The 23,159-nt window shown below is 35.4% G+C and overlaps 1 protein-coding gene across 5 annotated transcripts in view; it reads left to right on the forward strand.

The window, feature by feature from the left end:
- Nucleotides 1–23,159, forward strand: part of TLL1 (tolloid like 1) — a 216,871-nt gene that overhangs the window by 103,372 nt on the left and 90,340 nt on the right. For all 5 annotated transcript variants that reach the window (XM_073892462.1, XM_073892461.1, XM_025874003.2 and 2 more), the window contains 2 exons: nucleotides 14,761–14,866; nucleotides 21,654–21,778. In XM_073892462.1, coding sequence (XP_073748563.1) covers nucleotides 14,761–14,866; nucleotides 21,654–21,778 — 231 coding nt within the window. The remainder of the gene's footprint in view (nucleotides 1–14,760; nucleotides 14,867–21,653; nucleotides 21,779–23,159) is intronic.

The raw sequence follows: 23,159 nt of genomic DNA on the forward strand, positions 1-23,159 counted from the left end.
ATTTCCCCCCCTTCATTCTTCCCCTCCTGCTATCTTCTTCTTCTTCTTCTTCTTTTTTTAACATATAATGTATTATTTGTTTCAGAGGTACAGGTCTGTGATTCAACAGTCTTACACAATTCACAGTACTCACCATAGCACGTACCCTCCCCAATGTCTATCACCCAGGCAACCCATCCCTCCCACACCCCACCACTCCAGTAACCCTCAGTTTGTTTTCTGAGATTAAGAATTCCTCATATCAGTGAGGTCATATGACACATGTCTTTCTCTGATTGACTTATTTCGCTCAGCATAATACTCTCTAGTTTCATCCATGTTGTTGCAAATGGCAAGATTTCATTCCTTTTGATGGCTGCATAGTATTCCATTGTATATCTATACCACATCTTCTTTATCCATTCATCTGTCGTTGGACATCTTGGCTCTTTCCACAGTTTGGCAGTTGTGGACATTGCTGCTATAAACATCGGGGTGCACGTACCCCTTCAGATCCCTACATTTGTATCTTTGGGGTAAATACACAGTGGTGCAATTGATGGATCGTATGGTAGCTCTATCTTCAACTTTTTGAGGAACCTCCATACTGTTTTCCAGAGTGGCTGTAGCAGCTTGCATTCCCACCAACAGTGTAGGAGGGTTCCCCTTTCTCCGCATCCCCGCCAACATCTGTTGTTTCCTGACTTGTTAATTTCAGCCATTCTAACTGGTGTGAGGGGATATCTCATTGAGGTTTTGATTTGGATTTCCCTGATGCCGAGCGACGTTGAGCACTTCTTCATGTGTCTGCTGGCCATTTGGATGTCTTCTTTGGAAAAATGTCTGTTCCTGTCTTCTGCCCATTTCTTGATTGGATCATTTGTTCTTTGGGTATTGAGTTTAATATGTTCTTTACAGATTTTGGATACTAGCCCATTATCTGATATGTCATTTGCAAATATCTTCTCCCATTCTGTCGGTTGTCTTTTGGTTTTGTTGACTGTTTCTTTTGCTGTGCAAAAGCTTTTTATCTTGATGAAGTCCCAATAGTTCATTTTTGCCCTTGCTTCCCTTGCCTTTGGCGATGTTTCTAGGAAGAAGTTGCTGCGGCTGAGGTCGAAGAGGTTGCTGCCTGTGTTCTCCTTCAGGATTTTGATGGACTCCTGTCTCACATTTAGGTCTTTCAACCATTTTGAGTCTACTTTTGTGTGTGGTGTAAGGAAATGGTCCACTTTCATCTTCTGCATGTGGCTGTCCAATTTTCCAAACACCATTTGTTGAAGAGACTATCTTTTTACCATTGGACATTCTTTCTTGCTTTGTCGAAGATTAGTTGACCATAGAGTTGAGGGTCCATTTCTGGGCTTTCTATTCTGTTCCATTGATCTATGTGTCTGTTTTTGTGCCAATACCATACTGTCTTGATTATTACAGCTTTGTAATAGAGCTGGAAGTTCGGAATTGTGATGCCGCCAGCTTTGCTTTACCTTTCCAACATTCCTCTGGCTATTCAGGGTCGTTTTTGGTTCCATACAAATTTTAGGATTATTTGCTCCATCTCTTTGAAAAAAGTGGATGGTATTTTGATAGGGATGGCATTGAATGAGTAGATTGCGCTAAATAGCATTAACATCTTCACAATATTTGTTCTTCCAATCCAGCATGGAATGTTTTTCCATTTCTTTGTGTCTTACTCAATTTCTTTCATGAGTATTTTATAGTTTTCTGAGTACAGATTCTTTGCCTCTTAGGTTAGATTTATTCCTAGGTATCTTATGGTTTTGGCTGTGATTGTAAATGGGATCGACTCCTTGATTTTTCTCTCTTCTGTCTTGTTGTTGGTGTATAGGAATGCCACTGATTTCTATGCATTGATTTTATATCCTGCCACTTTACTGAATTCCTGTATGAGTTCTAGCAGTTTTGGGGTGGAGTCTTTTGGGTTTTCCACATACAGTATCATATCATCTGCAAAGAGTGAGAGTTTGACTTCTTCTTTGCCGATTCGGATGCCTTTTATTTCTTTTTGTTGTCTGATTGCTGTGGTTAGGACTTCCAGTACTATGTTGAATAGCACTGGTGATAGTGGACATCCCTGCCGTGTTCCTAAACTTAGGGGGAAAGCTCTCAGCTTTTCCCCATTGAAAATTATATTTGCTGTGGGTTTTTCACAGATGGCTTTTATGATCTTGAGGTATGTACCCTCTATCCCTATACTCTGAAGAGTTTTGATCAAGAAAGGATGCTGTACTTTGTCAAATGATTTTTCTGCATCTATTGAAAGGATCATATGGTTCTTGTTCTTTCTTTTATTAATGTATTATATCACATTGATTGATTTGCAGATGTTGAACCAACCTTGCAGCCCAGCGATAAATCTCACTTGGTCGTGGTGAATAATCCTTTTAATGTACTGTTGTATCCTATTGGCTAGTATTTTGGTGAGAATTTTCACATCCATGTTCATCAAGGATATTGGTCTGTAATTCTCCTTTTTGATGGGGTCTTTGTCTGGTTTGGGGATCAAGGTAATGGTGGCCTCATAAAACAAGTTTGGAAGTTTTCCTTCCATTTCTATTCTTTGGAGCAGTTTCAGAAGAATAGGTGTTAATTCTTCTTTAAATATTTGGTAGAATTTGCCTGGGAAGGCATGTGGCCCTGGGCTTTTGTTTTTTGAGAGATTTTTGATGACTGCTTCAATTTCCTTAGTGGTTATAGGTCTGTTCAGGTTTTCTAATTCTTCCTGGTTCATTTTTGGTAGTTGATACATCTCTAGGAATGCATCCATTTCTTTCAGATTATCTAATTTGCTGGCATATAGTTGCTCATAATATGTTCTTATAATTGTTTGTATTTCTTGGTGTTGGTTGTGATCTCTCCTCTTTCATTCATGATTTTGTTGATTGGGGTCCTTTCTCTTTTCTTTTTGATAAGTCTGGCCAGGCGTTTATCAATCTTGTTAATTCTTTCAAAGAACCAGCTCCTAGTTTCGTTGATCTGTTCTACTGTTCTTTTGGTTTCTATTTCATTGATTTCTGCTCTGATCTTTATGATTTCTCTTCTCCTGCTGGGTGTAGGCTTTATATGCTGTTCTTTTTCCACCTCCTTTAGGTGTAGGGGTAGGTTGTGTGTTTGAGACCTTTCTTGTTTCTTGAGAAAGGCTTGTATTGCTATATATTTTCCTCTTAGGACTGCCTTTGCTGCATCCCAAAGATTTTGAACAGTTGTGTTTTCATTTTCATTGGTTTCCATGAATTTTTTTAATTCTTCTTTAATTTCCTGGTTGACCCATTCATTCTTTAGTAGGATGCTCTTTAGCCTCCATGTATTTGAGTTCTTTCCAACTTTTCTTTTTTGATTGAGTTCTAGTTTCAAAGTATTGTGGTCCAAAAATATGCACGGAACGATCCCAATCTTTTGGTACCAGTTGAGACCTGAGTTGTGACCTAGAATGTGATCTATTTTGGAGAATGTTCCATGGGTGCTAGAGAAGAATGTGTGTTCTGTTGCTTTGGGATAGAATGTTCTGAATATGTCTGCGAAGTCCATTTGGTCCAGTGTGTCATTTAAAGTCTTTATTTCTTTGTTGATTTTTTGTTTATTTGATCTGTCCATTTCAGTGAGGGGGGTTTTAAAGTCCCCCACTATTTATTATGTTATTGTCAATGTGTTTCTTTGCTTTTGTTATTAATGGCTTATATAAGTAGCTGCTCCCATGCTAGGGGCATAGATATTTACAATTGTTTGAAGTTCTTGTTGGATAGACCCTTTAAGTAGGATATAGTGTCTTTCCTCATCTCTTATTACAGTCTTTGGTTTAAAATCTAATTTGTTTGTTATAAGGATTGCCATGCCAGCTTTCTTTGGTGTCCATTAGCATGGTAAATGGTTTTCCACCCCCTCACTTTCAATGTGGGATTGTCTTTGGGTCTAAAATGAGTCTCTTGCAGACAGCATATCGATTCATCTTGTTTTTTTATCCAATCTGATAGCCTGTGTCTTTTGATTGGGGCATTTAGCCCATTTACATTCAGGGTAACTATTGAAAGATATGAATTTAGTGCTATTGTATTGTCTGTAAGGTGACGGTGACTGTATATTGTCTGTGTTCCCTTCTGGCCTATGTTACTTTTAGGCTCTCTCTTTGCTTAGAGGACCCCTTTCAGTATTTCTTGGAGGGCTGGTTTCGTGTTTGCAAATTCCTTTAGTTTTTGTTTGTCCTGGAAGCTTTTTATCTCTCCTTCTATTTTCAATGACAGCCTAGCTGGATATAGTATTCTTGGCTGCATATATTTCTCATTTAGTGCTCTGAATATATCATGCCAGTCCTTTCTGGCCTGCCAGGTCTCTGTGGATAGGTCTGTTGCCAATCTAATGTTTCTACTATGGTAGGTTACATATCTCTTCTCCCGAGCTGCTTTCAGGATTTTCTCTTTGTCTCTGAGACTCGTAAGTTTTACTCTTAGATGTCGGGGTGTTGACCTATTTTTATTGATTTTGAGAGGGGTTCTATTGCCTCCTGGATTTTGATGTCTGTTTCCTTCCCCAAATTAGGGAATTTCTCTGCTATAATTTGCTCCAATATACCTTCTGCCCCTCTCTCTCTGTCTTCTTTTTCTGGGATCCCAATCATTCTAATATTGTTATGTATATATATATATATATATATATATATATATATATAATATCACTAATTCTAGCCTTTTTGATTTTAACTTGGTTAGATTTTAGTTCTTTTATTTCTCCAGAAAGGGTTTTTCTAATACCTTCCATGGTTTTTTCAAGCCCAGCTAGTATCTTTAAAATCATCATTCTGAACTTTAGTTCTGACATCTTACTAATGTCCATATTGATTAGGTCCCTGGCAGTCAGTAGTGCCTCTTGTTCTTTTTGTTCAGGTGATTTTTTCTGTCTTGTAATTTTGTCCAGAGGAGAATAGATGAAAGAGAACAAAATGCTAACAGGGTAACAACGTCCCCTGAAAACATACACTAAAATCAGAAAAGACCTGAAACCAGGAAAAAAAGGAAAGAAAGAAAAAGAAAAAGTTAAAAACAGAAACAAAACAAAACAAACAGAATATGATCAAATATGATCAGGCTGGTGCATAGATCAGTGCCACACACTAGATTTTGGGCATATTTTGGTCTGTTAGAAGAAAGTGCTTCCCAAAATTTTAAAGACAGAAAAACTATATATGTACAAAAATAAGGGTTAATACTTTGAAGGGATGGAATATGACTGTAAAGATGAAAATTATAAAAGATTTTATAAAAGGAATTGATAAGATAAGAAGTTGGTTGAAGAAAGAAAGAAGAGGATTAAAAAAAAGGGGAGGAGAGAATCTGGTCAGGCAGGAGACTAGAACAATGCCATGCACTAGAGATTTAGGGTATATTTTGATCTATTAGAAAGAACTATATCCCAAAATTTTAAAGAGAGAACAACTTATATATATATATATATACACCAAAAATAAGGGTAACTACTATGAAGGGTTAGAATGTGACCCAAAAAATGAAAAATAAAGAATTTTTTAAAAAAGAGATTGATAAGATGTTGATTGAAAAAGGAAAAGAGAAAAATTAAACAACAAAAAAGTTAAAAAAATTAACTTTGAAAGACTAAAAAATCATGGTAAAAAAGCCATGAATTCTATGTGCAGTATTCCCCTATCACTGGAGTTCTGCCGTTTTCATTGATCGGTAAACTTGGTCTTGGCTGGCTATTCTTGCTGATCTTTTGGGGGGAGGGGCCTGCTGCCGTGGTTCCCAAAATGTCTTTGCAGGAGGTGGAATTACCCCACCCTTGCTGGGTTGAGGCTAAATCATCTTCTCGGGTTTACTCTTGGGAGCTTTTGTTCCCTGAAAGCTTTCTGTACAACTTTGGAGGATGAAAGTGAAAATGGCAGCCTCCCAATCTCCGCTCTGGAGGAGCTGAGAACTCGGAGGCCCCACTCCTTAGTGCGCCCCCAGAGAAAAGCAGTCAGTCACTCTCGTCTTCCCAGTCTCTGGCTGCACTCCATGCTCACCCGGCCTGTGATTGAGCCTTTCTATCTCTGGCACACGATCCTGTGTGGAGTCTTCAAACCCAGCGGATCCCTGTGGTGTGCTCCCGCGCCGCTCCTCCCCGGGGAGGAAGGGGAGTCTCCCCAGATCTGCCGCTTGTTGGGTCCGTGCTGGAAGAGCAGTGGCCCGACTGTGCTGCGAATCATGGTTTTTGGCAACCCCGAGTTGAGAGCTTACTCCTCAGCTCTGTCTCTGCAGCTGGCTTCCCTGCTCTGATACCTGGGAGTTCTGCTGCCCTCAGGCACCTCCGGTCTTTCTGTGACCCAGAGGGTCCTGAGACCACACTGTCCCAGCAAGGGTTCCACCCCCCCACCCCACCCCCCGCTTAGTCATTGGAGCGATGTCCCTTAGCGGAGCCGACTTCTAAAAGTTCTGATTTTGTGCCCTGCTGCTCTATCACTTGCCAGAAGTGGCTGACAGAGGTCCCCTCCCCCGCCATCTATCCTCCCAAATATCGTCTCAGATTCACTTCTCCACATGGCCTACCTTCCAGAAAGTGTTCACTTTTCTGTTCAGAGAGTTGTTGAGTTTGTAGGTGTTCAGAATGGTTTGATCCCTATCCAGCTGAATTCCTGAGACCAGACAAAATCCAGGTCTCCTACTCCTCTGCCATCTTGCTCCTCCCCCAGCAGATTTTTCAGAAGAAACTTTGCAGGCCAGAAGGGAGTGGCCTGACATATTTAAAATATTGAAAGGAAAAAAAAAAACTGACCAAGAATACTCTACCTAATAAGGCTATCATTCAGATTTAAAGGAGAGATAGAGTTTTCCAAACAAAAGCTAAAAGAATTCATCACCATTAAACTGGCCTCACAAGAAATTGTAAAAGGACTTCTTTAAATAGAAAAGACATGATGATAATTAAGGACAATAAAACATATGAAAATAAAAATGTCAATGGAAAAGGTAAATGTATAGTAAAGGTAGTGGATTAATAACTGATAAAGCTAGTGTGAAGGTCAAAAGAAAAAGATAGTCAGATTAATTAAAACTAAAATAATCAGTTAAAAGATACATAAAATAAAAAGATGTGACATCCAAAACAAAATATGAGGGTGGAGTAAAATGTAGTTTTGGGATGTATTCAAATTTAAGTTGCTATCAACTTCAAATAGACTATTAAATACGTAGGAATGTCATATGCGAACCTCACGGTAACCACAAAACAAAAACTTATAGTAAATACCTAAAAGAAAATGAGAAAAGAATATAAATATAACACTGAGGAAAGATATCAAACCACAAGGATAGAGAGAAAGAGAAGAAAGGAACAGAGAGGAATTACAAAAACAGCCAGAAAATGGTCAACAAAATGGCAATAAGTACATATCTATCAATAATTACACATAAATTGATTAAATACTGCAATCAAAAGGTATAAGTAGGTTGAATAGTTAAAAAATATGCATCTCTATGCTGCCTATAAGAGACTCACTTAAGAACTAAACACACACAGACTAAAAGTGAAGGAATGGAAAAAAAAATATTCTGTGCAAATGCAAATGAAAAGAAAGCTGGTTAGCTGTACTCATAGACAAAGATAGGCTTTAAAAGGCTAATAAAAGACAAAAACAGCATTGCATAATGTTAAAGGCATCAATACAGCAAGAAGATATAACACTTATGAATGTATACGCAACCAACTTAGGAGCACCTAAATATGCAAGTATTAACATACCTAAAGGGATAAATTAACATAATACAATAGAAGTAGGGTACTTTAACACCCCACTTACATCAATGGATAGATCATCCAGACACAAAATCAGTAAGAAAAAATTGGCTTTAAATGACACATTTGGTAAGAAAGACTTAGTAGATATACAGAGCATTCCATTCTAAAGTAGTAGAATACACCTTCTTCTCAAGTGCACATGGAACAATGTCCAGGATAGATCACATGTTAGGTTGCAAAGGAAGTCTCAGTAAATTCAAGAAGATTGAAATCATATCAAGCGTCTTTTCTGAGCACAATGGCATGAAACTAAAAATCAATTACAAGAAAAATGAAAAAAAAAAAACCACGAAAATGTGGAGATTAAACAACATGTTACTCAACAACTACTGAGTTATTCGAGAATTCAAAGAGGAAATTAGAAAAATAACTATAGACAAAGGAAAATAGAAATAAAATATACCAAAATCTATGGGCTACAGCAAAAGTGATTATAAGAGGTTAAGTTCATAGCAATATAGGCATCTCAAGAAACAAACAAAAAAACTCAAACCATCTAACTTTACACCCAAAGGAACTAGAAAAAGAAAAAAAAAATGAATCCAAAGTTAGTAGAAGGAAGGAAATAATAAATGAAATAGAACTTAATAGATAATATAAAAAAGCAGTGAAACTATAAACTGGGTCTTTGTTTTTTTTTAAGATTTTATTTATTCATTTGAAAAGATATAGAGAGAGAGCATGAGCAAGGAGAGAGGCAGAGGGAGAAGCAGACTTCCTGCTGAGCCAAGAGCACCATGTGGGGCTCGGTCCCAGGACCTGGAGATCATGACCTGCGCTGAAGGCAGACGCTTAACCATCTGAGCCGCCTAGGCACCCCTAAGCTGGGTCTTTGAAAAGATAAACAAAATTGATAAACCTTTAGCTAGACTCACGAGAGAGAGAGAGAGAGAGAGAGAGAGAGAGATACCACAGCAATCCAAAGGATCATTAGACTACTATGAACAATTATAGATAAGCGAATTGGGCAACATAGAACTGGTTATGTTCCTAGAAACATGTAATCTTCCAAGACTGAATCATAAGGAAATAGAAAATCTGAATATACTAATTACTTATAAGGAGATTGGATCAGTAATGTAAAAGCTCCCAACATACAAAGGTCCAGGACCAGACACTTTCATTGGTAAATTGTATTGAATATTCAAAGATGTAATACCTATCCTTCTCAAACTCTTCCAAAAAAATTGAAGAGGAAGAAGTACTTCTGAACTCATTTTACGAACTCAGCATTACTCTGATACTAAAACCAGACAAGGACACCACAAAAAAAAAAAAAAAAAAAGAAAAAAGAAAATTACAGGTCAATATCTCTGATGAATATAGATGGAAAAATCCCCAATAAAATATTAGCAAACCAAATTTGACAATATATTAAAAGGATCATGCACTGTGATCAGGTGGAATTTATTTCAGGGATGGAGGGATGACTTAACATGCTCAAATTAACCGATGTGATATACCACAATAACAAAATATAGAAATCATATGATCATCTCATAGATACAGAAAAAGCATTGACAAAATTCAACATCCATTTATGATAAAAACTCTTAACAAAGTGGGTATAGAGGGAATGTACTTGACATAATAAAGACCATATATGACCATCCCACAGCTAATATACTCAATGGTGAAAAGCTGAAAGTTTTTCCTATAAGATCAGAACAAGACATTTTTGCCACTGTTATTCAAAATTGCATTGGAAGTTTCAGCTACAACAATTAGGTAGAAAAAGAAATAAAAGGCATACGGTTTGGAAAGGAGGAAGGAAAGCTGCCACTATTTATAGATGACCTGATGCTATTTGTAGAAAACCTTAAAGGCTCCACCAAAAAACTTTTAGTGCTAATAAATGAATTAAGTAAATTTTACAGGATACAAAATTAACATATAAAAATATGTTGTGTTTCTAACACTAATAAGTTATCTGAAAGAGAAATCAGGAAAACAATCCTATTTACAATTGCTTCAGAAGGTATAAAATACCTTGTAATAAATTTAACTAAGGAGGTGAAAGACCTGTAGACTGAAAACTATAAAACATTAATGAAAGAAATTGAAGAAAATACAGATAAGTAAAAACATATTCCATGTTCATGGATTAGGAGAATTAATATTGTTAATATCCATACTACCCAAAATAATATACAGATTCAGTGCAATCCCTACCAAAATTTTAATGGCATTTTTCACAGACCTAGAACAAATAATTCTAAAATTTCTAAAAAGTCACAATAGAACCCGAATAAACAAAGCAACCTTGAGAAAGAAAAACAAAGCCTGAAGTATCACACTCCCTGATTTCAAACTATACTACAAAACTGTGGTAATCAAAACAATATACTATTGGCTTATAAACACCCTCATAGATCAATGAAACAGAGTAGAGAGCCCAGAAATAAACCTATATATATACACATATGTATATGTATATATATATATATAGGCAATTAATCAACTGCAAAAGGAGCACAAATATACAGTGAGGAAAGGATAGTCTCTTCAATAAATGGTGTTAGGAATACTGAACAGCTACATACAAAAGAATGAAACTAAACCACTTTATTACACTATACACAAGAATTAACTCAAAATGATTAAAGGCAAATGTAGGACTGGAAACCATAAAATTCCTAGATAAAAACATTGGCAGTAAGCTCCTTGATATTAGGCTTAGTGCTATTTTTTGTTGTTGTTGTTGGTTTTCTTGTTTGTTTGTTTTTGGATCTGATTCCAAATGCAGGGGTAACAAAAGGAAAAATAAATGGATCTACATCAAACTAAAAAAGCTTTTGCATAGTGAGAGAAACCATGAGTGAAATGAAAGGCAACTTGCTGAATGTGATAAGACATTTGCAAATCATATATCTGATAAGAGGTTAATATCCAAAATATATAAAGAACTCATACAAATTAATAGCAACAATATAATCTGATTAAAAAATTGACAGAGGTTCTGAAGAGACATTTTCCTGAAGAAGACATACAGATGGGCAACAGGCACATGAAGATGCTCAGCATCATTAATCATCAGTAATTAATTCAGGGAAATGCAAATCAAAACCACAATGAGATATTACCTCACACTTGTTAGAATGGCTTTCATCAAAAAGACAAGAGATAACAAGTCTTGGCAAAGATGTGAAGAAAAGGGAACCCTCATGCACTGGTGCAGCCACTATAGAAAGTAGTATGGAAGTTCTTCAGTAAACTAAAAATAGAACTACCGTATGATCCAGCAATTCTACTTCTTGTTATCTATCCAAAGAAAACAAAAACACCATTCAAGAGAATTTATTCATCCCTATATTCATTGCAGCATTCTCAGCGATAGTCAAGATAGGAAAACAACCTAAGTATCCATCAATACATGAATGGATAAAGGGGTGCCTGGGGGGCTCAGATGGGTAAGTGTCTGCCTTCAGCTCAGGTCGTGATCTCCAGGTCCTGTGATCAAGTCCCACATCTGGCTCCCAGCTCAGCAGGGAGCCTGCTTCTCCCTCTGCCCCTCCTCCTCTCATTCTGTCTCGCTCTCTCTCAAATAAATAAATACAATCTTAAAAAAATAAATGAATGGATAAAGAAGACATCACACACACACACAATGGTATATTAGTCATGAAAAAAGACTGAAATCTTGCCTTGAGGGTATTATGTTAAGTGAAATAAGTCAGCCAGAGAAAGACAAATGCCACATGATTTCAGTTCTAAGGGCAATCTAAAAAACAAAACAAACAAACACATAAACCAAAATAAAACTGAGACTCATAAATACAGAGAACAGAGTGGTGGTTGCCAGAGGGGAGGGGAGTTGGTAATATGAAATAGGTGAACAGGATCAAGAAGTACAAACTTCCAGTTATAAAATAAGTAAGTCATGGAGATGTGATGTACAGCATAGGGAATTCAGTCAACTTTTTGTTAACTTTGCATGGTGATATAGGGTAATTAGACTTATTATTGTGGTGATCAGTTTGCAGTGTATACAAGTGTCTAATCACTGTGTTGTACACATGAAACTAATATGATATTGTATGTCAATTGTATTTCAGTTTAAAAAATGATGAAATCATTTGTAGTGTTGACTATCAAAGAGAAGTACAGAAAATTTTTACTCCCAATATAGGAGACTCAAATGCCTGAGCCAGCTATCAAAGTTCATCTTACTTTATATTATTAGGAAAGAAATAAAGAGGAAATAATATTTCTGAAAATGATTTCAACTACCAGTAAAATGAGTAGAAGTTTGCTGTTAACCATAGTTATTAGGTTTCTTTTATTACATGGAGGAAACATCTTATAAAGGAAGTAACCTTCAAAAATGATTCTTACTCTTAAATAATAGGACTCCATTTTAACATAAATATGTACTTAAGCAAGAAATATATAAGTAGTATATAAATATATAATACTTAACACCGTGCTTAGCAGTTATGACTATGCATACCTTGGGTGACTCAACATTTAGGCCAATAGAAAAGAAAGAATTTATTGTGTGAGATTTCCTAAGTATTGGAACTACTGTCACAGGGCAATTCTGGTATGAAAGAGGTCATGTCATCTTGGAGATTAATCTTCAACAAATTTATGACTTGCTCTGGCTCAGAAACTTTAGATCAACTGTTATTCAAGGGCAATGTCTAATGTGCAGACTTTAGCCTCACATTTATATGCAAAATTAGTAACTACAGTAGGAACCAAATTGTTTAAAGATTGGATTACTTTAATCCATTTTAGAATACTCTTTTAAGGAGAAGGCTTATCATCTTTTTTTTTTTTTTAATTATTTAGGGTAAGTTCCCCTGGTGCTCTCTATCTCTGACCCTCTTCCTTCTTTTCATAAAATAAGTTCAATTTTCTTTATTTGGACCATGTATGGCCATACTGTTTTTACTTAGCACCAAACACTGAGTCATCTACATGTTAAGGCCTCAAAATGTATGACTGAAATTGTTCAATGTTCCCACTTTGGGAAATTTTTATAAAGCATTTTGCTTTAACTAGAGAGTATCTTCCCATATTGTGCTTGAAGTTGAAATCTCCTGTGGGTTATAGATAAATGTCTATAAAATCAGCTCCATAGCTTTATAAAAATCTCACCTTAGAACTAGATATGTTGAAATATACTTATTCTTCCTTATCAAGAAGCAAGTTGTAACAGTTGCTTCTAAGAGAGGTTGGCAGGAATGCAGGGTTTTTCCTGAAAATGCTTATATTACAGATAGATACATCAGAGATTTGGGGAGCACATACTACACCATACAGGCTGGTTAGTTCATTAATGTGTGAGGTCATTGAAGATAGACTAAAACACTTTATTTTATTTATTTATTTTTTTTAAAGATTTTATTTATTTATTTGAGAGAGAGAGAATGAGAGAGAGAGAGCACATGAGAGGGGGGAGGGTCAGAGGGAGAAGCAGACTCCCTGCTGAGCAGGGAGCCCGATGTGGGACTCGCTCCCGGGACTCCAGGATCATGACCTGAGCCGAAGGCAGTCGCTTAACCAACTGAGCCACCGAGGCACCCAGACTAAAACACTTTAGCCTGGGACTTGGGTTCTGTAACTTAAAGATGATTCTTTAATCCTTAATGCTCAAGTGAGTGTACTGGATTTCCTTCTTACAGAGATATTATGTTCTGGTGTCACTCAATTTCTTTATTGTCTTTTGGAAAATTTTTCATTAATGTAATATTTATATTTTTCATAGTCATATGGCAGGTGGAATAAAAACTTAGATGAGTGTTGTAATAGTTCCATTCTGAATTGTAACCTTGAATTTGAAATTCTGAGAACTCAGCTTTACATTTGGATCTTTCAAAACTTTTGAAGTTACATAAATGAGCCATAAAAGCAGCCATCTTCAGCTACTAAGGTTGTGAAAACGGAGTCACTGAGACCTGAATTCTGAGGGAATTCTCTGTTTCTGGAACCATGGCCATAGATCTACATAGAGAAGTCTGTTATTTTCAGATTTCAAGAAACATCTTGAAAATAGCCAGTTGAGAAACCCATTAAAATGAAAATGTCCAGAAGTTAAAATGACAGTTGTGAAAAGTAAAACAAAAATAAATAAATTGTTAAGTTCTGAAGCACATTTTTCTTGATCAAAAAGCCCTCCAAAAAGGAAAAAAAAGACAAAAAGACCTCCAAGTAGAGGTTGGAATTGATTCATCAGAGAGAATCTTGTTTCCATTCTGAATGAACTCAACTGCTGGTGTTTTACCTTTAGTGACAAAGTCACATGACCAAAACCTGCAGTGTTGTGTGTACGTACAAATACTGCTTTTATATTTTTCTCAGTGTTTCATAGAAAGACTCTAAAGCAAATAGAAGGATGATTTTTGTTGATCTTGACAAATGTAGTCATAAGAGAAAAGTGGGGACTCATTAGGTAATAATATAACATTTTATGATCATTCCTGCAGTACTGAAAAAAGCAGTGAGATTTTAGAGAAACAAATATTATAAGAATGTAAAATGTACACATGGAAAACAACCCAAAGTGTGCTTGTTGTAATCCAGCTCTTTTTTGAAAATTAACTTATTAATCAAATTCAGTATTACTTTTTCAATGTGATATGAAGTGAAAACAGTAGCACTGGATGCATACTTTTGCACATAGGTGGGTATTGCTATATAGCTGTAACCAGCCTTTAGTCAAGAGCAGATGATGATGGGGCGCCTGGGTGGCTCAGTCGGTTAAGCAGCTGCCTTCGGCTCAGGTCATGATCCTGGGGTCTTGGGATCGAGCCCCACGTCTGGCTCCCTGCTCAGTGGAGAGCCTGCTTCTCCCTCTCCCTCTGCCTGCCACTCTGCCTACTTGTGCTCTCTCTCTATTTCTCTGTCAAACAGATAAATAAAATCTTTTTTTTTTTTTTTTTTTTTTTAAAGAGCAGATGCACACCGAGGAGGGGCTCTTCTCTTTTCTCTGTCTGTTAAAAGGTTCCTGAAATATTTGTCACTGATTCTTAGGTCAAGAGTACAATTTTCTGAAGATGGAGCCTGGAGAAGTGAACTCACTTGGAGAAAGATACGACTTTGACAGTATCATGCACTATGCCAGGAACACCTTCTCAAGGTTGGAGTCTCAGGTTATACCTTTTGACTTTTAATTCCTTTCCTCTGTGTTGCTCCTCACAAAGCTATGTTTAACATTGGAACTAGAACCACATTCAAATACTGTTGCCATTAAGTAGAAAAATACTTGATTGGTATTTATAGCCAACACTAGCATTTGAAATTTTCAAAACATATTTTCACATTTCCTATCAGATACATAAATTCAGAGTAAAAATTAAAATGGTATGAATTATTTAAACTATTTTACATTCCTAAATCACTTTAAAAAGCCCAAATAAAATGATTATTAAATGATCAGCATATTAAATTGGCGTAGCATTATTTAATGAAAATTAGGCATTCACAAATCAAATAGGGTACTTGGTTGTTGAGTTGGAATGTCTACTGTCTATGTGACTTGTGTTTTCTACTCTGTGTCTTCTATTGCTCAAGTACTAGTTATGCTAATTTAATTCTCAAAGAATATATTATGAAGATATTTTACTTCATATAATTTAAAATTTCACAACTTATTAACCTTAAAGTCATTTCATTAAAAGTTTATGCTATTTTTAAAGAACGTAATAAATTTGGGTTTCAGCTACTTTATTCTAAAGATGATGTCATCAAGCAAATAGTTCCCAGGTAAGGAATTTGGATCTGTCAAACCATTGAAGTCATCCCCTGTCCATTTTTGTGCCTATTTTACCCTCTTGTCCATTCCAACTCAATCTTTTTGCCCACTTATATCCATTTCACAATTCATCAAACATCTGTTTCTAAAGGCAGGGGTGGAAAGAAGATAAAAAAAATCAAATTAAAACCCCTCCTTTTTTTAAACATTTTTAAAAAAAGATTTTATTATTTTTTTAAGTAATCTCTACACCCACAGTGGGGCTTGAACCTACAACCCTGAGATGAAGAGTCACATGCTTTACTGACTGAGCAAGCCAGGTGCCCCCTAAAAAATTTCCTGATAAAAAGTAAAGAAAAATGTCTCAAAGGACTCTTAATACTTGGATACATTTTTCAGTTATCCTTTTTGAAAGACAAAACTATTATTTAAAAAATTGAGTGTTAATTGTATTTTAATATAATTATTAATGATATTTAATAATTATTTTCTACTGAAGTGCATATATATTTGCTTAAATATAATAACCACCCAAATACTTATTGTTTCTGGAATTTGAATTTAAGTTTTGGTAGAAATACATCCATAAATTTGGCCTGAAATTAATCTCAAAGAGCTATAAAACTTTATTTTTAGGTCAGTGCTTGGAATTAAATTTTCTGTAGAAACATGTAACAAATGGGATTTGGGTCCCAGTTCAGCCAAGGCGCCTCTCATATACTACTGAATTATTTAGAACTAAACTGACTTTTGATTCTTTGGAACATAGGAGGTAGTGGAAAGTAGAGAAAATAATTCATTCTTTCTGTCTTTGATAGATGATGAATATATACCAAAATTTAAATTATATATTTCCCCTTACTCTGTATTTCTTTTCCATGTTTAAATTTTTTCCTTTCCTTCTTTTCCATAAATCATTCTGCTCTTACTACCTGCAGTCCGTCATCCCCACCATGGTGCTGCATGCCAAGCAGCCTTGACCTATTATTTTGTCTTATTGTTTCAAAATTATCCTATTCAGTTTTCCTAATGAACTTATATTCTTAGAGTGAAAGTAATTATACCTACTTGTTGGAAGAATTGATCCAACCAACATTATTTTATTGTTTTGATCTTTAAAGAGAATGTTTATTAACTCATACATATATTTAAATAACTGAATTCCAGGAGATAAAATATTTGGCACAGTTCTTAGCCACCACCTCCAAAGTATTTGAAGTTTTGTGTGTGTATGTGCGTGTGTGGTTAAAGACACACAACATAAAATTTATAATCTTAACTATTTCTCGGTGTACAGTTTAGTAATGTTAAGTATATTCACATGATTGTGAAACAGATATTCACAACTTTTTCATCTTGCAAAACTGAAACCCTATGCCCATGCCCATTAAACAACAGTGCCCCATTTTCCCCTCTTGGCAGCCTCTGTTAACTACTATTCTACTTTGTGTTTCTGTGAATTTGGATTTAGATATTTTAGATACCTCTTTAAATAGAACCGTACAGTATTTGTCTTTTTGTGCTTGGCTTATTTCACTCAGCACAGTGTTGTCAAGATTTATGCATGTTGCAGCCTGTGACCCAGGATTTCCTTGTTTTAGGGTTGAATAATATACCATTGTAGGTATAGAACATATTTTGTTTATCCATTCATCCACTGATGGGCATTTGAGTTGCTTCCATTTGTTGGCTATTGTGTATAGTGCTGCTATGAATATGGGTATGCAAATATCTTTCCCATACCCTGTTTTCAATTATTTTACATAGATACCCAGAAGTGGGTATCTATACCAGACCATATGGTAGTTCTATTTTTAATTTTTTGAAGAAATGCCATGATGTTTTCTGTAGTAGCTGCACCATTTCAAAATCCCACAGCAGTGCACAAGGGTTCCAATTATTCCATATCCTTACCAACATGTATTATTTTCTATTTCTTTTTTTCCTTTTTTTTTTTAAATAGTATCCATCCATGACATGATGTTTTATTGTGGTTTTGATTTGCATTCTCTGATTAATGATGTTGAACATCTTTTCATGTGCTTTCTGGCCATTTGTGTATCATCTTTGGAGAAATATCTATTTAATTCTTTTGCCCATTTTAAAGTCAGATTAATTTTTTTGTTGTTGAATTGTAGTATTTCTGTATATATTCTGTCTCCTTCTTACATATGTTATTTGCAAATATTTTCTTTTTTTTTCATCTTTGCTACATCGTAGCTTTTTATTTTGATGTAGTTCCACGTACCTATTTTTGCTTTTGTTAATTGTGCTTTGGTGTCATATCCAAGAAATCATTGCCAGATCCAATGTCATGAAGCTTTTCCACTATGTTTTCATGTAAGAGTTTTATAGTTTTGGGGTTTGTGTTTAGGTCTTAAACTGTTTTGAGTTAATTTTTGTACATAGCTTAAATAATTGTCTAACTTCATTCTTTTGCACATGGATATTCAGTTTTCCCAACATCATTTGTTGAATAGATTGTTTTTTTCCCATTGAGTGGTTTTGGCACCCTTGTTGAAGATGATTTACTATATTCATTAGGGTTTATTTCTGAGATTCCTATTCTATTCCATTGGTCTCTAGGTCTATCTTTATACCAGTATCACTGTTTTGATTACTTTAGCTTAGTAATGTGTTTTGAAATCAGGATGTGTGAGTCCTCCAGCTTTGTTCTTTTTCACAGTTTTTTGGCTATTTGAGGTTCTGTGACATTCCATACGAATTTTAGAACTTTTTAAATTTCTGCAATAAATGCCATTGGGATTTTGATAGAAATTGTGGCTGGATCTGTAGATCATTTTAAGTAGTGTGGACATCTTAACAAACTAAGTTGTTTAATCCATAAAAAATGGAATGTCTTTCCATTCATTTGTGTCTTCTCTAATTTCTTTGAGCAATGTTTTGTAGTTTTTAGTGTACAAATCTTTCACTTTTTTGGTTGGGTTTATTCCTAAGTACTTTGTTCTTTTTAATGCTATTTTAAATGGAATTGTTTTTCTTAATTTCCTTTTCAGATTGTTCATTGCTATTGTATGAAACCACAACTGATTTTTTGTGTGTTGATTTTTATTCCACAACTTTGCTAGATTTGTTTATTAGTTCTCTCTTTTTTTTGTGGACTCTGGGGTTTTCGACATGTAAGATTACATGATCTGCAAAGAGAGATGGTTTTAATTCCATCCTATTTAGATGTCTTTTACTTCTTTTCCTTGCCTAATTGCTCTGGCTACAACTTTCAGTACTTTGAATAGAAACAGTGAAAGCAGGCATTTCTGCCTTGTTCTTGATCTTAGATGAAAAACTTTCAGTTTTTTAGCACTGAGTATGTTGTTTGCTGTAGGCTTTTCATTTATGTTCTTTATTATGTGGAGACAGTTTCCTTCTATTCCTAGTGTGTTGAAAGTTTTTATCATGAAATGTCTTTGAATTTTGTCAAATGCTTTTTCTACATTAATTAGATGAACATGTGGTTTTTGTTCTTCGTTCTGTTAATGCAAGTATTTGAAATTTTATATTTTCTTCTGAACCCAGGGAGTCTATAAAAAGTTTCAGTTGTCTTTATGGATGTAGCCCATCAGCAGATTTAGGTACTTACTTTTAGGAAGAATAGGGCTAGATATATGTGGTCTTTATATGCATGGGTAATTTGTAATGTAGAGGCTTGCTAACTGGTATTGCTTATTTTTCTTTAATGAAGGAACTGCAAAATTTTACAAAGTTTCTTAAAGAAGCATAGCTAATTCACTCTTCTAATGTAGGTAGAACAAATGAAGATTAGTAAGTGAAGCTCTTTGTAATCTGTCTCTGGACTATTGATAGTGCCTCACTGAGGATATTCAGCAAGAGCCTGTATTGCTTAACAGGCCTGGAAGTGGAGGGAGAGAATTGTCAACTTCTTGACTGCAAAGGAAGAACAAAACAAAGCGTGACTTACCCCCTTCCGAATGGAAGAGAAGGTACCTCAGTAGAGAGGAGTCAAAATTCATCATTCTATTGTCTGAGTTTGAATATATCTATGTCAAGATGTCCTTGACCTTTTTAAATCGAACTGTTTTAAAAATTGGAAAAAGTGAACCTTTTAAAGTTTTCAAATCTGATTTTAGAATTAGAAAATAATGAATATTTTTTAAAGATTTATTTATTTATTTGACAGAGAGAGGCAGCGAGAGAGGGAACACAAGCAGGGGGAGTGGGAGAGGGAAAGCAGGAGCAGGGAGCCCGATGTGGGACTTGATCCCAGGACCCTGGGATAACGACCTGAGCTGAAGTATCACGACTTGAGCCGAAGGCAGACGCTTAACAACTGAGCTACCCAGGTGCCCCTAGAAAATAGTATTTTGTTGGTACCAAAGTACTGCAGAAATGGTAACCCTACATTAATTTGGACTTACCTACTTAAAATATCTGTTGATTTGTGAAGTATAGTTGAAGAATGGCTTTTCTCAATACTACCCTATTTTATAGCTCAACTTCTCCTTCAATTGCATTGACCTAGCTAGAGTTGCATCTTATTATGAGCAACCTCTCACTTTTGCTGGTCTACTCCCATAAGTTATCATCAGTTCCCCTCCCTCCCTTTATCTCAAGCAATATGCATGTGGAGTTCTGTAGATACTTAGATTTGTAAAGAGTTCCATTTTTTATTTGTGTTATCCAGGTTTTATCTATAAAGATCACTACCCTTACCTAGAAGCCAGAGAGGTTAGTCATAAAGCACTCATGGATCATGTCACTCCTCTGTTTACCATCTTCCAGATGGTAACAGTTTTCCTTAGGCTAAAGTCACATTCTCTGTGTGACACTCAAACACTTTAAGGATCCTCCCATCTCTGAGCAGTTGAATTTCCTGTTCGTTCTTTCTGGAAGTTTCTAATCCCATTTACTCACAGTGCCTTCACTCTCACTTCCTTCATGTTTGGCCAAAATGTCAACTTCCATGTGAGTTTTTCTTTGATCACTCTATTTAAAAACTACCCCATCACTGGATAATCAATGTCCATCTTCACTTCTTTTTCTCTGTAGGACCTGTCACTATCTCAGTACTCAATCTTTTGTTTAATGTCTCTTGCCCTACATTAAAATGTGAGAATCATAAAGAACCATTTTATTAATGGCTATAAATCCAGACCTACAACAGTGCTTAGGAAATATTTCCTAAAGGAAGGGATAGAGACGAAATTTTCTTTTAACCTGTAGTCTAAATACAATTTATTCATTAAAATTTTGGAAAGGAGTATCATGCCTTTCATCCTAATTTAAAACATTTTTTTTTACAATTGTATTTCTTAATTTCAAATACTTTTATAGAAAGCTTCTCTTTTTCTTGAAATCCTTCTTACCACTGGAATAGTTTCCCAGTCCATTTAACTTTTAAGCTCAGTTCTTCCTTTAGAGTTATAAATGTTGATATTCATTGCAAAATTAAGACTACATCTTTAATGCATTATATTCAGAATTTTTAGTTTTGAAGATGGAGAAAGGTAGTATCACAACCTTGGGTATCTCACAACTTGGTATGTCTAGCTTAGCATTATTAGGGCTTTGCCATTGCTAGTTTTTTTTCTTCTTAATTTTACCATGAAAATTTTATTCTCTTTGTGTCTCTATGTGTATGTGTATCAAAAAACTATTTTGCTTAAAATGTTCTTTCTAAAATTTGATACGCTGTTTTTTCCTGTTCTTTTAACATACTGTAATAGTTGGACTTCTAAGAATACATAGGTTAAATTAATAAGTTAACTAAAAAAATAACACTTTTTGGCTTTTACAATTTTAGTAACCTCAAAAATATGTATCGTAGGTTGTCCTTAAAAAATAGACTTCTATGAGGCAAAATTGTTTTACAATTTACTAATCCAAGTAGTTCTTAGATTTGCTTAAAAACCTAAAAAAAGCCACGGTATATTTGGTGGGGGACTATATAGAATTCTAGATTTTTAAAATCATTTCATTGACTTTTGCTAGGTATACAATTTGGCACAACTTTTTTTCCCTACCTTGATAAAAATGTTTTGAAAGTCTGGCACACTATTTGAAGCTCAACACTGATGTATTTTCCCTTTAGCTGACATGAGTCTGAAAAAAGATAATTATATATACTTATACGTGTAAGGAATGTATGTGTCTTAATTTGGTGACTTATGTGTGGCTTGCTTCTGATTTTTTTCAGGGGGATGTTTCTGGATACTATTCTCCCCTCTCGTGATGATAATGGCATACGTCCTGCAATTGGTCAGCGAACCCGTTTAAGCAAAGGAGATATTGCACAGGCAAGAAAGCTGTACAGATGTCCAGGTACTGCACCGTACCAAAGCAGAGCCATTATACTGCACCGTCCGAAAGCAGAGCCATTATACTGCACCGTACCAAAGCAGAGCCATTAACCTGCACCGTACGAAAGCAGAGCCATTATACTGCACTGTACGATAGCAGAGCCATTATACTGCACCCTACCAATACTGCACTGTACCAAAGCAGAGCCATAATTGTGCCTGATTGTGCTGTTCCAGATGAGTAAGCCACAATTCCCTGAACTGTTTACTTGTGTCTCTCCATGCTGGCAAGTGACGTTTTTAGTTCAAAGTCAGTAATCATAAAATGAAATGAGAGAACTCTGGAACACCCATTGATATAATTAAAAACAAATTGCTAGAAATCAAATTTAAGCAGGGATAGTATTTTTTTTCTTTTAACCTAACAAGTAAAAGAGCAAAAAGCATGATTGTTTGATAGTGTTATTAAACAGTTGCAGGATTTCATAGTCAAATGTTGAGTTAACTTGCCAACATAAAAAGAATATCCTTTATTTCAACTTCAGAATTGAGGACTGAATGATCTTTTTCTTGCAAGTACCACCATTAATGATATATGAATTAAAATTTTATTAGTTGGAATTTATAACGTTGTTGCAAAAAAGGAGTTCTAACCATGTTGCTAGTGAGTTACCATATGTTTTGCTACTGGTTAAAGTTATGAAAAAGAGATTAAGGGAAGTTCTTAATAAGACTGTTCCAAGAGAACACCAGTGACTTATTGGTTCAAAAAAGAAAAAAGAATCTGCTTTCAAATTGGAAATGCTGCATACTCTATGCAACTCCTGCATAGTCAAAATCCTTTGAAATAGCATATATCAAAGAAATATGTTTTTAACTTTGGTTAGCACAGCTCTTCTCCAAATTTTTGTTCATGTATATATGTAAATTATACATGTATGTGTGGTATATTTTTAAATCTAAATTTCCTTAGGGAAGATGTATTTGTAAGTAAATGGCACCACTGTGACAAAAGAAATGAGTGATCCTTGGCTAATTTCTGGTAGTATTGGATGTATGATACTTTTTTTTTATTATGTTATGTTAATCATCATATGTGACATCATTAGTTTTTGATGTAGTGTTCCATGATTCATTGTTTGTGTATAACACCAGTGCTCCATTCAGTACGTGCCCTCTTTAATACCCATCACCAGGCTAACCCATCCCCCCACCCCCCTCCCCTCTAGAACCCTCAGTTTGTTTCTCAGAGTCCATAGTCCATATGATACTTTCTAACTTTGAAAGTAGAAGATTTGGGGGAAGATTGTGTGTTAATAGCAACTAAGTAAACAGTTCACATGGAAAAATATTTTGTCTCTCTAAATACGTGTGTGTGTGTGTATGTGTGTATGTGTTTGTCT

Source organism: Callorhinus ursinus, unplaced genomic scaffold, assembly GCF_003265705.2.
Source record: "Callorhinus ursinus isolate GAN/ISIS: 27379988/994484 unplaced genomic scaffold, GSC_fseal_2.0 scaffold4, whole genome shotgun sequence".
Taxonomy (NCBI): Eukaryota; Metazoa; Chordata; class Mammalia; order Carnivora; family Otariidae; genus Callorhinus; species Callorhinus ursinus.